General features: G+C 43.2%; 1 protein-coding gene across 1 annotated transcript; it reads right to left on the reverse strand.

Moving 5' to 3' along the window:
* Positions 1 to 2,272: 2,272 nt before the first annotated feature.
* mapk3 (mitogen-activated protein kinase 3) lies at positions 2,273 to 14,208 on the reverse strand. The gene is made up of 10 exons (XM_075454450.1): positions 13,750 to 14,208; positions 12,143 to 12,325; positions 10,202 to 10,391; positions 8,955 to 9,071; positions 8,760 to 8,874; positions 8,547 to 8,678; positions 8,210 to 8,319; positions 7,426 to 7,552; positions 6,640 to 6,684; positions 2,273 to 5,850 (listed from the first exon to the last, which is right to left on the reverse strand). The coding sequence occupies exons 1-8, from the start codon at positions 13,959 to 13,961 to the stop codon at positions 7,433 to 7,435; spliced, it is 1,179 nt and encodes a 392-aa protein (XP_075310565.1). The 5' UTR covers positions 13,962 to 14,208; the 3' UTR covers positions 2,273 to 5,850; positions 6,640 to 6,684; positions 7,426 to 7,432.
* Positions 14,209 to 14,694: the final 486 nt, after the last annotated feature.

Raw genomic sequence — 14,694 nt, forward strand, 5'->3', positions numbered from 1 at the left:
AAGAGCCAACACCAAGCGTTTCATATTCTGCCTTTCACAGACTTAATATGAAACGTTCGATGTTGGCACTTCCCATCTTTGTGAAATTTCTCCAAGCGTGATCTTGTTCATCTACCATAGTGATCTGCGTTTTAGATCGTGAAGAGACAGGTGATGATGGTGCTCTAATTCCTCCTGAGTTCGAGACGTAGCCTAGCTTCAGAAATACACGGACTGACCTGATTAGAATAAGAATAGCGTTTTGATCCGAACAAGAATTGTTATCTACAAATGAAAATTGATTCATTTGTGATTGTAATCGGAATAGTGTAGAGCTAGTCTGCGTTTATTGCGGCGTGTGTTGGTAGTGCTTGCGCGCATCTGTCTAAGATGTAACTTTTGTAAGTGTCTGCTAATACAAAGGAATCACTCCACGAATACACCATGATGAGGGAAGAATCCCATTCAAGATCAGCAACAGTCCATCTATACATCCATTATCTTCCGCTTGTCCGGGGATCGGGTCGCGGGGACAGCAGCCTGAGCAGAGAAACCCAGACGAGCTGTCCCCGGCCACTTCCTCCAGCAACAGTGTTATAGCATATTATCTTGAGTTCTCTCTACAGAAAATCTCTGATTAAAGTATCTTACGTGGGCAGTCTACACTTGTGAATCAGATGACATAACTGCACTGACTGAATAACACAACGGCAGCATTCGCCACGATGTTTAGTTAGTGGGTGTGTACAGGTGGGCATTTTTACGACAGTGTAGAATTTCAGTTTGACCAATAGAGATCGCTATACTGCCGCTAAACTACCTTGTATCCCTTTAATAATGCTAGGTGCTAGCCAAGCAGGCTCTAGTTTAGCTTCCTGCCAAGCTTCGTTCACGGAGCAGGGTACGCGCACAGGGGGAAGGAGGGGGAGGGGGAGGGGGAAGGAGGGGGAGGGGGAGGGGGAGGGAGGAGCAGATTGCAGTTTGATAGACGGCATCAGAATCCAATCATTGTGAACGGTCCGTTCACAATGATTGGATACTGTTTTTCCTAGATTGTACGTTCTAGAGGCCACTAAAACTTTTCATATTTGTGTCAAAACTTTTAATTAATTGGTTGCAATGGGGGTGTGAAGAGTATTTCAAGCAATATGTAAAAAAATGTTCCAGAAAAAGATCCCCTACCCTGCCTTTAAGCCTCTTTTCTGAGTCGTCTGCAATGTTTTAGAACCCCCCTCACCGCTTTTTTGATGTTTACTGCTGTCTCCGGTATTTGCCTAATTTTGATTCTTCTCAACCTGCTTCAGAACGGCAAGTCATGCGCATGTCTAGAAAGGTCCGTAAAAGCAAAATAAACATCCGTTTTCAAAATAATCAACTCACCGGAGTGGTTCATCTTGTTTTATTTGGCAGCTCCTTCATGCTCGCACCATTTTCTTAGCGGTGGCGGAGTAATATCAACGAATATCCAGTACAAAATGTCAAATAAAACACGACAGAAGCAACTTTTCGCCACAAAATTTGATATGGATTACCAGTGCACACCAGTAACCACTCCGGTGAGTTGATGATTTTGAAAACGGACGTTTATTTTGCTTTTACGGACCTTTCTAGACATGCGCATGACTTGCCGTTCTGAAGCAGGTTGAGAAGAATCAAAATTAGGCAAATACCGGAGACAGCAGTAAACATCAAAAAAGCGGTGAGGGGGGTTCTAAAACATTGCAGACAACTCAGAAAAGAGGCTTAATGTTGAAAATACCGCAGTTCCCCTTTAAGTTAAAATTTTAAATAACTTCTACAGTCCCACCTGCTTTACATTATTTAAACCCTTTATCTATTTCGGTATGTGCACCACCTGATTTTTTTTTTTTTTTTTTTAATTCACACTTTTTTCTTCAATGCTATAAATTCACACGTCAAAAAAAAAAAAAAAAATACCACCATACAGGTAAAAAAAAGATCTTACCTTTGCATTTTTTCCTCCATCTCATCCACAACACGGTTTATACAGGATGTCCGACGCACAGCCCCTTTCTGATTTTATTCAAGCTTGCTCTACTTGTCTTTTTATTACTTTTCACATCTAATGTGCTCCCATTTCTATTCAAGTTAAAATATAATGCCGATTCTGAATGAAACACTGGACAAAAATAAATTTTGTCAGTGAAATGTTTAATTCTTGCTTGGTCTTTTGCTGTAAACACAACCCCCTCATACCGCTGATTGACAGAATGTAAACGGACGAACCATAATAAAAAAATAAAAATAAAAAAATAAATCACCACAACACAGCTTTAACAGTATCAGGAAATTTTATTTTATTATATGTATAATTCTGTTTTTGTTAATCGTTTAATTCATAATACCCATAGAATATACAGACTATAACCCTCAATAACTCATATCTCTTTGACAATCTATATCATCTTTTAAAATAATTCCTTATAAGACCTTGGAGGAAAAAAAAATTTAAATTTAAAAAAAAATTCAGAAAGAATGAAAACGCTGCCAATAATGATCACGCCCAGAAAAGAAAGAAGAAAAACAAACAAATAAAAACTGACTAAAAAAAAGAAAAAAAAATACAACTCCAACTCCCTTTTATGTAAAAAAAAACAACAAACAAACAAAAAAAACTAACATAATTTCACCAATATAACAACAGCAATAATAAGAACAGCCGCTTTAAAAACAACATCTGGAAACAGGCCATATGACAGGCGGGCCGCAGACTCATCGATACTGTGTGAACGTGTTTAAGTGCAACTTGTCGCAAACACACGGGCACATTCCTCAGAAATAAGGAGAGGACGTGTGAGTGTGTGTAAGGAGGTTTGCAGAATGTGGTTCACTTGGTTTGTTCCCATTGTTGACCAGTAAGATGCCTGGTCTGGTGGCAGGTTGGAGGAACTGAAGAAAGAAAAAAAACAAACAAAGAAAAACAACCACAACAAAACAAACGAATCAAAAACCAGAAGGCCTGACTGACTAGTGGCCAAATATGAAATACCTAGAAGAAATCTGTGTTTTTGTGTCACAGATTTAAAAAAAAAAAAAAAAAAAAAAAAAAAAGCACAGTTAACTGCAGGGAGAGGGACCCAAGCAGTGAGGAAACAATGTACACTTCCAAAGCAAACACACAGACAAGAAGAGCCTTGGCTTTACTGATGAGCAGATACACAAACACTTGTACACGGACAAAAAAAATCCGCTGATAATCCATGAGACCCTCACACGCGCCACAGCACATGAAACTTAAAGCTAAAAAGCAGGACACAAGACAGGGAGGGTAAGTCCAAACAAAACGAAGTGGGGGGGGGTGGCTGGTAAGACAAAGTGCAGACGTGCTGATTGGAGCAGGTTTCCTGCTTGCGTGACTGTCCATCCGGCGACGGTTTTCAGAGAGGGGAGGCAGCAAAGTCCGTGATAAGAGGTTGAAAAAAAAGAAAAGCGGTGGGCACGTGAAAACAGAAGGGAAGGAGGAAGGGGCAGCCCTTTGAGTAAAGCAGAGTGAGGGTTTGGTTGAACAAAAAGCATGAATATCCCCACACACGCCGCACCAAAAAGCCTCAGACTGATCCCAGAGTGCTGGCTATGGCTTCTGACAGAACAGCAGATGACACAACTTGAGCCCAAGACGTGAAACGAATCAGAGATTCTGCTGCGAGACGGCGAGGCCAGTGGGATCGGCATCACGGGACTGCCGCAGGCTGGGCAATCCAGTGCAGTGTTGGTCCTGTTTTCTTTTTTTGTAGGAGGGGGGGGGGGGGGGGGGTTTCTGACTGGTCCCAGTGCAACAAGCAAAAAGCCAAAAAATAAAACTCGCAGAAAACGAGTACTGACTGAACTGGACCCGTGAGCAATAAGTACAGTCGCATCCGGAGCGCAGTGCGGAGAGAGCAGACGCCGACAACCGAGGGGGAGAGCAAACAGACAGGCATAGGAAACAAAACACACACTCACAGAAACATGAGGAGCAATCTCTGAGGAACATGGAATGACCACCACTGTAGCACTTACATCACCACGTTTAAGAATAAAACACCCACTATGTTAACAATAGCACAGATAGAACGGGCAAAGAGTGGCAATCTCAGTTATGCAATGCACAGCCACTGAGTGATGGCGGCTGTCCGGCTGTGCTCAGAGCAGATTGGTTGAGGATTTATCAGTAACCACAAGAGTTTTCTCACGAGGGGGTTGTAAGAAAGAAAGAAAGAAAGAAAGAAAGAAAGAAAGGAAAAAAGGGTCTACTCTGAAAACAGGACTGTTTTCGCAGAAGACATTTTGGCATGTCGTAGCATGAAAAGCACAGGTGTTACTAGTGAAATTAACAGCAAGTGCATTCCATTTAAATGACTCAGTGGGACAATTGTTTTTGTCCAATGCTTTAAGTCGAGATCATGGTAAAACTGAACACGTTTGTTGGGACAAGCACTCAAATTTGCTCGGATAAGGGTCTTTCAGGCAGACAAGTTAGGCCTCAGCTTGTGTTCGGGTTCGACTCCACGCAGCATTCGTCCCGCGTCGAAATGTAGCGGCTTTAAGGCGAATGTCAACGGGAGCCATTTTGGGTTGTTTTTTTTGTTAAACCAAGGGGCTGCGCTTCAAATTGACAGGTGCGATGCTACAGCAGGTAGGTGCCTGTCATTCTATTTCGGATGTTGCATCGAACTTTTTTTTTTTGCAGCTGGAAGCAAGTAGTGAGAGCTTGCAGAGCTCCACAAAGCTTCTGGGAAATGGGGCTTTGGTATCACAGCTGCACTACGTGTATGAACATGCAGTCATGGAAAATCTTTTGCTTTATGCTTCTGTCCGACGTGTTCGAATCATACAGTGGTTAATCGATATAGCAGCCTTTTCACAAATGAAGGTGGGGTGGGGGACTACAATTAGCTTCTTATCGGAATATATTTTATATGAAGAAATGCGTTTTAAGTTGTAAAAAAATTCCAACATCTCTCTTCAGCCAAGTTCCTTGCATCTCTCTGCCACTTTGGTAAACTTCAGGAATGCATGCATTCATATGAACATCATACACTTACATTTTTTTTTTGGGGGGGGAGGGGAAAAAAAAAAAAAAAAAAAAGAAAAAGAGAGGGAGACGACAAAGAAATCCTGCCAACATGCCACTAAAAAACATTGAGTGTTTGTCTCAAATCAAGTTTTCAAAAAAAAGGACTTGCAAATACAAACTTCAAAACATACGAGTACGACTCTGAACTCAACTGAAAAAACACTTGTACAATTGAAAACTGCAACAAGCACATTGGAAAGAAGAAGAAGAAGAAGAAGAAGAAGTAGAAGAAAGAAAAAAGAAGGTTTTATATTTCTTATGTACATACACACACCCAGGTAGCGTCCCCATTCTTTTAGCCCTCAATTTTTCCGGGTTGAATTTACATGGATCAAGACAAGAGAGTTATGGTGTTGGTTAATACAGTAGTATGAATATATATATGACAGGAGGCTACTGAGAGAGGAGGGACGGGAGAGCTCAGACACAGGAGGGACATGAGAGAAAGGGTTGGATGAGGAGAGGGGCAGAGAGTTACTGTAGATGGGACTGGATGGGTTGGGACAGTAAACCAGGAGGGGGGGTTGGGACAAATCTAAAGATGAGGTGAGTGAAGAGTCCAACGTGGACATCGGGAGTTCGACAGACCCCACCACCTCACTCAGTCACAGAAATCAAAGTTATACTTAGCTCTCTCTCGTAGTAGAAATGGAAAGGTAAGCAGGTAAATATTCATTTTTTCGTCGTTTTCACTTTTTGTCGGTTTCTTGAAGATGCGTTTTTCTTTTGCTTTAGCGTGTCGTTTGGGGTCTTCTTTTTCCAAGCTTCGGTGTGGCTTCGTCACTCGCTCGGGACTAAGAGAGAGAAAGAGGAGATAGGCTTTGACAGAATCAAGAAAACCCAGTTTGGGGACATTCGATCATGTTTAGTTTTTTAAGAACCACCACAGTGAGCCCAATTTACTGCATGACAAAACCAGAGATTAGTCCCATTTGGCCCGGAGCAGAGTTAGATTTTTTGATTATTTTTGCCATAAGTGAAAGACCGCATATATATACACACACACACACACACACACACACACAGTCATCTTATACGTCTGCAACAGGTTTACTGGCTGGAAAATGTGCATTCGAGGTTCAGGTCTGATTGAACAGCATTGTGCCCCACTGACATCTAGTGGCCTAACATTAAAACTAAATCTGCTCCGAGGTCTTACAGCCAAACATGAACTCATCAGACAGAAGATGAACCAGGTTTCTGACACAAATTGATCAACCGATGCAGTTTGTGTGTCGAACTGCAGTGCGAGAATAAAATCTCTGAACAGAACATCTTTAAACAGGACGGTATGGACCATAATTTATATCTGGTAGTTATAGACTGATTGTATTCCTACTAATACTAAAAGAATTCCATAGCAGTATTTGCATTCTGCCTACCGTCAGACAGTATCAACATCAATTTGCCTGCCCCATATACTGTATTATTTCCCTATGTTTCTGTTGTCAGATGCGTGTGACAGACGCAGCTCATAAACCTTTCATCATAGTTTTCCCCTTTTCAGTTCAGCAACATCATGCCCCGTCCCCCCCCGCCCCCGCCCCCCACATCTTGATAACAAGATGTGGTCTGCTACTCACCAGGGTTGCTCACAGCTCCAAAGGGAGAGTGGTGGCAGGGCTGCTCTGTGAATCAGACAAGAGACACAAACACTGATGCAACTTTAAAGAGGAAACAGCTTCGCTTATGCAACACCACTCCATGCTGTTCAACGGTATTGTATGATTTTTAGATTCATTTTTAAAAAACTTAATTCAAAAGCCTAAAGGTTGCCTTCTGATCACACGCTAACAAACCGCTTGCCAGCTTTTTTATCATTTTCTCTTCAGCCCCATGCAACACATCCATTCACAAACCACCACGATGAGGAGTGCACTTTTTAAACATCTGTCATGATGGATATCCATGACAACGAAAGAGTTGTCTGCATGTGGGATCAGCTGATTTGAGCTACTAAAAAAGCCTATGTAATAAGACTCCAAAACCAGACACGGCGGAGAGGAGATGTCGAAGATGGAGAGCAGGAACAACATGGAGACAAAGTAGGAGGACGTTTACACCATTTCTTTCATTGAGCGCATTTAAAGAAGGACGAGCTCAGAGCCCCGATGAGGATGCAGCAGGAATATCAGAAAGGCATTTGTTTCACAAAGTTTCTGTCTGTGCCGTCTATCGAGAGTTCCCCTGCGTTATCTGCTGGCGCCGTGACTGACATCAGCCACAACTGTAGCTCCACGATGAAAAAAAGCACGCAAGGTTCAGGGACAAAGAACGCAAACTAGCATGAAAAAAAATAAAAGAAGCTAGGATGATCTTAAACATATGCATCATCCACAGCTTTGTGCTGCTGTGCGTTTCTTACGTACCTGTGTCTCAGGAGCCCTGGTAGTTCTCCTGGAAACGAGCCGTTTCATTGAAGATCAGTTCCTTCAGCCTATCCTTGGGAAGATCATCCAGTTCCATGGAGAAAGTAAAGGGCTCCTCAGCAACCGGCTAAAAACAGACACACGACAAAATGTCAAACAGCTGCACAAGAGCCGCATCTTTCCCTGAGAGCTGCAGTGTGGCGGCCGTTTTTTGCTATTGCTGTGTACAACACTGTTAGCAAACTTTACAAACCTGAACAGTACAGTATAACGTACAAAAAAATAAATAAAAGGAAAACAGTGTGGAACGTAAACATTTTAGCGTATTCTAAAATTTGAGGGACATATCTAAAAAAAAGCACTCAATGAATCCTTTGATTTTCAAAGTACTACAGTGGGATTCGGTTAACGGTTGCAAACATTAGGATGCAGTCAGTGGTCACATTCTTTAATCTCCCTCAGGCTGATTTATTGAGCAAAACTAATACTAAACGCACCGCTAAGAGGCTTCCCAGCACAAGGCAGTACGGCTCTCAAAAAAACCCATTTGGTCCACAGCAGGAAAAAAAAAAGAGGGTGAAACTGTTCACAGCACGGTTCCATGACAAAGCCCCTCAGTGTCAAACATTTGTGCAAATTCAAAAACTGGGCTGACTTATTGTTCTGCAACGGGCACATTTTCTCTCCTTACGGCACACTGCAGCTTCGACAGGGGCACAAAGAGCATTCAGTGGACTTTGCTTCTGAAAATGAAAAGCACAATTCTAAAAGATGGTATTGTTACCTCATCTGAGGGGTCGTAGTACTGCTCCAGGTAAGGATGAGCCAGGGCATCCTCAACAGTGATGCGCTTCAAGGGGTTAAAGGTCAGCATGAGGCCCAACAGATCCAGGGCTGCATTGGATGATGGAAGAGCTTTAGTTAGTTCAGTTAGCAGGTTCTGTGCCGACGGCATGAACAATTTTTCTTACAGTTCTTACACTCTGTTCAGTTTCAGTGTCATTCAAATTACTGGTTTTACAACAAACTCCACTCTGTGGATTTTAAACAATATCTTCAATTAAGAAAACAAAAAAAAAAAAACAAAAAAAAAAAACTACTAACTAACTACGTCACAGTACCTTTCGGGTCTGCCTTGTGAAAGAGCTTTTCCCAGGGAACCCGAGGTTTCTCGGGCAGGGACTGCAAATAGTTCCTTGCCTTCATGTTGATGATGCAGTTTAGATCTTCTTGAGATGGAGAGCCAAGGACGCCTGTACAGAAAGTGGAGCTTCAACACAGCTGCCCGTTGTCTTTACAGCTTGGATGTGGGAACAATTAAAGCCATCTCTCACCCAGTATGTGGTTGAGCTGATCCAAGTAGTGTTTCCCAGGGAAGATGGGCTTGTTAGACAGCATCTCAGCCAGGATGCAGCCCACTGACCAGATGTCAATAGACTTAGAGTAGCCCTGAGACGCAAGCACATACAGTCAACGTGTGAACGTAGCCGGTATGAAGCAAAATCCGTGTCAGTTGGTTGGACGCCTACCTTTGAGTTGAGCATGATTTCTGGAGCCCGGTACCAACGTGTGGCCACGTACTCAGTCAGGAAACCTGTGTGGTCGTGCTCGGGATCGGCTATCCGTGCCAGGCCAAAGTCACAGATCTGAAGAGGGCACAAGAGGTTCAGAACTCAATAACAGTCCAGAAACTCTTTAGGAACAGAAATGATTTGTGAGTGCGGACAATATTTCTAACATTTCCTCAATCTAGAGGATCCACGTTCCAAAGCCTCTACCCCTCCACGGGTTCCCATTGTATAAAAAGATTATTCGTCTTTTCTCCTAACCTCGAGGCCCTTTTGAAGTCTTAAAAGTGCAGATAATCAGGCCATATTCATATAATCGGAAGTTTTATCATTTTCTTACTTACCTTTGGACTAGTATTTTCAAAGAATTTATTAAAAAAATTTTTTTGCAGATATTAATTTATGTAATGTACGGCTGCAATGTGGCGATAGCTTTTTTCCTTTTTTCCCCCAGGAGTGGAATGCAGAAGAAACCCACAGCAACATGCGCTGCCTTTGTTTTCTTCCCCTCCAACACATGATCAGCTAATCCAGGGATTGATGGCTGGCTGCCGATAGTTCACATACCGGTAAGAACTACGAGGCTGTGCCGTGTAGAACCTGGTGGATTATTTCCACCAAACAAACAAAACCTGCCTAACAAGACTAAGCTTTGGATTAGTCACGTTCCAGCCCTAAGTCTCGGGTTTTAAACAATGTTCTGCGCTGACCGAGTCTCCGTTAACGAATTTCATTTGAATTCGCTTTTTGATCAGTTTTCAGTATAAAATCATGACAGTTTCTGTATAGATATTTCTTTTTCCATGCAAGTCAGTCATTGTGATGACTTACACCCGAGAGCACGCTTGTCTGCTGTTTTGCTGCCATTTCAAACCTGTGGTTTCCTACATATCCTTCGATGCCTTTCAGTAATCCCCCTGTTTATGTTTAGCTTAAATGCGGACACGTTTTCTCATTCATAAAAGCAGTGGATACAAACCATTACTTGTTTTCTACTCTACTGTGGACCACAAGGTATTTCATGGTGGCCACTTCATGTTTAGTATGTTTTCTACTAAAACAAAAAACATCTGACTTAAAGGCAAGATTAGTTTAGTTTGATGTTGCCGCCAAAGCTTAAACAATAAAAAATGTCCATAATTCAGTCTCCCAAACGTGACATGTATCTGAGAGTAATCTTTAACACATCATCAAGTGAACAGGGTTACCTTGAGGTCGCAGGTGGTGTTGATGAGCAGGTTGGAGGGCTTGAGGTCACGGTGCAACACGTTGGCGGAGTGGATGTACTTCAGGCCGCGCAGGATCTGGTAGAGGAAGTAGCAGACGTGGTCGTTGCTTAGCCTCTGGCTCTTCAGCAGCTTGTACAGGTCCGTCTCCATCAGAGTCTGCACGATGTAGCTGGAAGGATGCACGGGTCAAGGCAGACAACCACAAGTGGGACGGTATCGACTGATACTAAGGTTTTGGGATCAATGCTGAAATTTCACATCATTCCTGCAACATCTATATGAATCTAGTTCACTTTAGAACAACCTCTATTTGCTTCAAGCACTTTTTTTTTTTAAAGAGTCTCATCTTAGGAGGCAAAGTGAGACTGCAACTCTTTGGTGAGAAGACTAAGTGCAACCCATGTGTTGCAATTATTTTGTTCCTCATAACACGCATCAGTAAACCCCCAAAACAAGAAACTAAAATGTTTAGGAGTTTTTTCTTTTAAACACATTAAACAGTTCAAAAGGTAACTAACAGGTGCCGCAGTCCTAGCTGCGCTACATCCAGACAGGGGCCACTAAGTGATGTTAAAACCGCTGGATTTGCTTATATTTGCCTAATTCGGGGAGGCAGCGACACCGTGCAACCAGGCGGGCTGATCACACGTCAAATAAGAAAACAAGTCACAAAAATAAAGGGACTCGCACAGTCTTTCCGTTTTTTGTTTTTTTTCCAGAGAACAATGCGGCTTTTCAGAGACAAACTGCCGGAGCAGCACTTGGTGACAGCAGCTCACTGGCAGGCTGTGCCCACACATCGCTGCTGGGAACTCTGTGGATGCTCACTAATGCCTAATGGGACTGAATTACAACAACCCAAGCAATGAATCAGCAGCTTATCCACAAGCGGTAAAATTCTTAAATGTTTGATTAAAAAAAAAAAGATGATCGGGGCAAAGCGGACACCACGCGTTAAGAGATCAGATATGTTATTCTCAACATGTGTTGTACTCCGGACATTTATTCATTATTCATAAATAACGGTCAACAACACCAGCAGCTCAATTCAACTCAACAGGCCATTATATTCCATTTGTGGCCCAGTGCAGCTCGTTCTGCTACATCATTGCTTCCTGAAGATAATAACACTCCATGTCAAATCATTCCTCAAGCTCAACCGGAAGAATGTCGAGACTAAAAGCTTGACAATTAACATTTTTTTGCCTGCTTTGAACCTAAACGCAAGTCAGAAACAGCCCGAAATGCATTCGATTCTGCCTCGTAGCCACAGCTAAATATCTTAAAACCACATGCCTCAAAATGAGAAAAAAAGTAAATAAACAAAATCTGCTGCAATAAAGGTTAGGAACTCAAGAGTCTCGGCACAGTTTGGTTTGTCAGGTTATTAAATGTATCGTGGGCAGATGTTTAAACTAAGACTCCGAGAGCCAAACACCTAATAAGTGCAGCACAAATACAAACAAACAAAAAAAAAACACCACAGATTTCTCCATTTTGTTTTGCTATAAAGACTTTAAAGGCTTGCTGTCTCTATTTAACTACTGTACACTATACTTTAATGTCTGTATATGTCACGTTGCCCCATTATTACTTTAGTGGCTGAACCCCGTTTGTTGTATTGAGTTATGAGCTTTGAAATTTGCACTTAGAATTCAACTTCCCTACAGGGCAAAAACAAATGAAACAACCACCAACAGAGCCCTCAAGATACATGATAAGATTTTACGTTTCGACAGACTGTCGTTTTGTTTTGTTTTTAAAGGGGGGGGGGCATGTGTGAACACGAACGCTTGCAGCTCGTTCGAAATCAGATTCTAATCTCAACAAACCTCCCCCGTTAAATAAAGTTTGGATTGAGGTACACGATGCACGAGTAGCACGAAGGCAACACACTTCCTGCAAAGGCTGATAAGATACACATCCCTCATGCTGTCGATGTGCCGTGCCCTGATGATGTCGTTGATCCCGATGATGTTCTCATGGCGGAAGCGCAGCAGAATCTTGATTTCCCTCAGTGTGCGCTGGCAGTACGTCTGGTGCTCAAACGGGCTGATTTTCTTGATGGCCACACGCTGGCTTGTATAGTTGTCCATAGCAGAGCTGAATACATGGTAAATATGGAAAGAAGAACGAGAAACAGGTGTCATATTACACACTGCATACACACACACACACACACACACACTGGCAGCATCAGAAACTGAGCAGACATTTGGCTCTAAAAGGGCCCTGCAGGCCATCTCTACTGGCAACGTGCCCGTGTGAGGTGTTTTCACTGTGATGCATGTTGTAAAGCACTGTAACAGTAGGCCTGAGTGCGTGCGCACCGTGTCAGAGAGTTGGAGGTGTGGGTGTAGAGCAAGCAATGCTGAGAGAGGATTTAGACAGTGCGCTTCTTGTGGGCGTCTTAACCCACCCCCCCTCGCTGAGGGGTGTTTTTCTCTGAGGCTTCAGCGACTGCTCTTTGTGAGAGGAAATATTCAAGTAGGCTTTTAGCAAGGAATAGCAATTACACCACAAATTACCCATTGGTAGAAGTGTCCCGTTGCACAACATACTTTCTATTTTGGGCTCGTTCACACGAGTTGCTCAGTGGCCGAAAAACTGTGACATGAACAAACAGATGTTGAATAGAACATCTGTGAGCCTGATCACGAACCGACGTGGACGTTCAAGCTGTTGCATCACACTCAGACAGGCTAAGTGACTTCCTCACAGAACCAACCTGTGGGGTTGACAGTGTTTACAAACAATGACTGCAGCAGCAGTGGGATCACATGACCACGCTGACATGCACTACATGGCAATAGACAATCACACTCATGTGGACTAGATGATGTGACTCGTCGCAATGGATATGTGGGCCCAATGCTTATCCATTTTGCATTGCACATATGATCATGTTGTGGGTTAATCGGCAGGGATGACTTGACATTATTCTCTAGTGGTACGTAGCTGCTTCACACGTGCACAATAGACTGCAGATAACATACAGTGATAACACGAGGAAAGGCCTCGCTATAACTGACAAATCCTTCTTGCATCCACTGCAGCAGCCTTTGCTGCGGACTGAATGTTTTGCTATCAGAATCAAAGATGAGATCGGTGTACCTGGGAGATTGTGCTCGGAGGTGAAATAAATAAATGCCCAAATAAATGGATATGGCCATAACTAGCCTACATTTGCAGAAAAGTGCAGCCTGAAAACAGCAATACCAAATGGTAAACCACGTCCTGCGCAATCACTCCCCAATCTTGTTTCCTGTAAAGCTCATAGCCACGCCTGTAGCAGCTCAGCTAACAAGCTAACCTCAAAATGGGCTGCTTTGAGGTTCAACGATATCACACTGTTGGACACCTGTTTTTTTTTTTTTAATATTGTAACTGCGCTACTATCTAGTTGCCAGTGCTTGTTGAACAAACGGCCGTGGTTAGCAGGCTAAATTTGTTTGCTAACAAACAGCTTATATTAGCTAGTACATATAGTTTATACTATAGTAGCTCCACACAGAGTCACCACTCACCAAACCATTCCGTAAGCTCCCTCTCCAATGTAAGCCAGGTTCGTGTAGCGGGGGGCCACGTCAAAAATCTGTCCCCTTACTGACTCGGAGACAGGCTTGGGTCCCGCAGCTCCGGGCGCTACATCCTGCGCAACAGTGCTCGTCGCCTCAGCAGCAGCAGCGCTGTTGGAGCCTTCGGCCGCAACCGCTGCGGTGCTGCTCGAATCCGCCATTCTTCCTCACCAAAGCGCTCCTTCTCTGTCAGAGTGTTTCACTGAGGGACCGCCGCTGCTCTCTGTACCTTTCAACGGCTTAACAAGGCGGATTGCTTGATCGACGGAGAAAAGCGACTCGACGAGGGCCCTCTTTACTACCAGAGCGTAAATGGATATCGTGCGCGAGCGCGGATTTGGTCTCAAAGCTGAGCGTAAATGCGCGTGCCAAACTACGGTAATACAGGTGCGTTAGATATATTTGCAAGGATGACTTGTTTGGGCGGAGCCGTGTTTGAGTAAAGGCGCCTCCAATACAGGCCCCGTGGAGCGAAACAAGCGATTTCTTCCAATTAAACGGACCGTAGATCCATGTAGGCGTGTCACAATGTGCTGCGTGCTGCCTGTTATGACATGAATTCATCAAATGGATATTTGATATTTCAGGGGTCTATCCGACCTTGTATACCACAAAAGCCGTCTTAAAAGGGTTACGTGAACATTGCGTCACCCAATATTGTGTCAGTGGGGGAGAACAGTGAGCAGTTTAAGTAGCTTTTTGTTCAAAGACTGAGCAACATAATTGCTTTGCTCATGGCTACCATCAGAGACTGTGGTGTGAGCTTAAAGTGGTCCACTGAGAGACCCTTACACGCTCAGCAAAACAGCATCAATCATCCACCAAGACTGTCTTTTGATGTGTATTTAAAAAAAAAAACTTTGCAAACTTATTATAATAAGTATACAAGCAAAT

Source organism: Odontesthes bonariensis, chromosome 21 (assembly GCF_027942865.1).
Source record: "Odontesthes bonariensis isolate fOdoBon6 chromosome 21, fOdoBon6.hap1, whole genome shotgun sequence".
NCBI lineage: Eukaryota > Metazoa > Chordata > Actinopteri > Atheriniformes > Atherinopsidae > Odontesthes > Odontesthes bonariensis.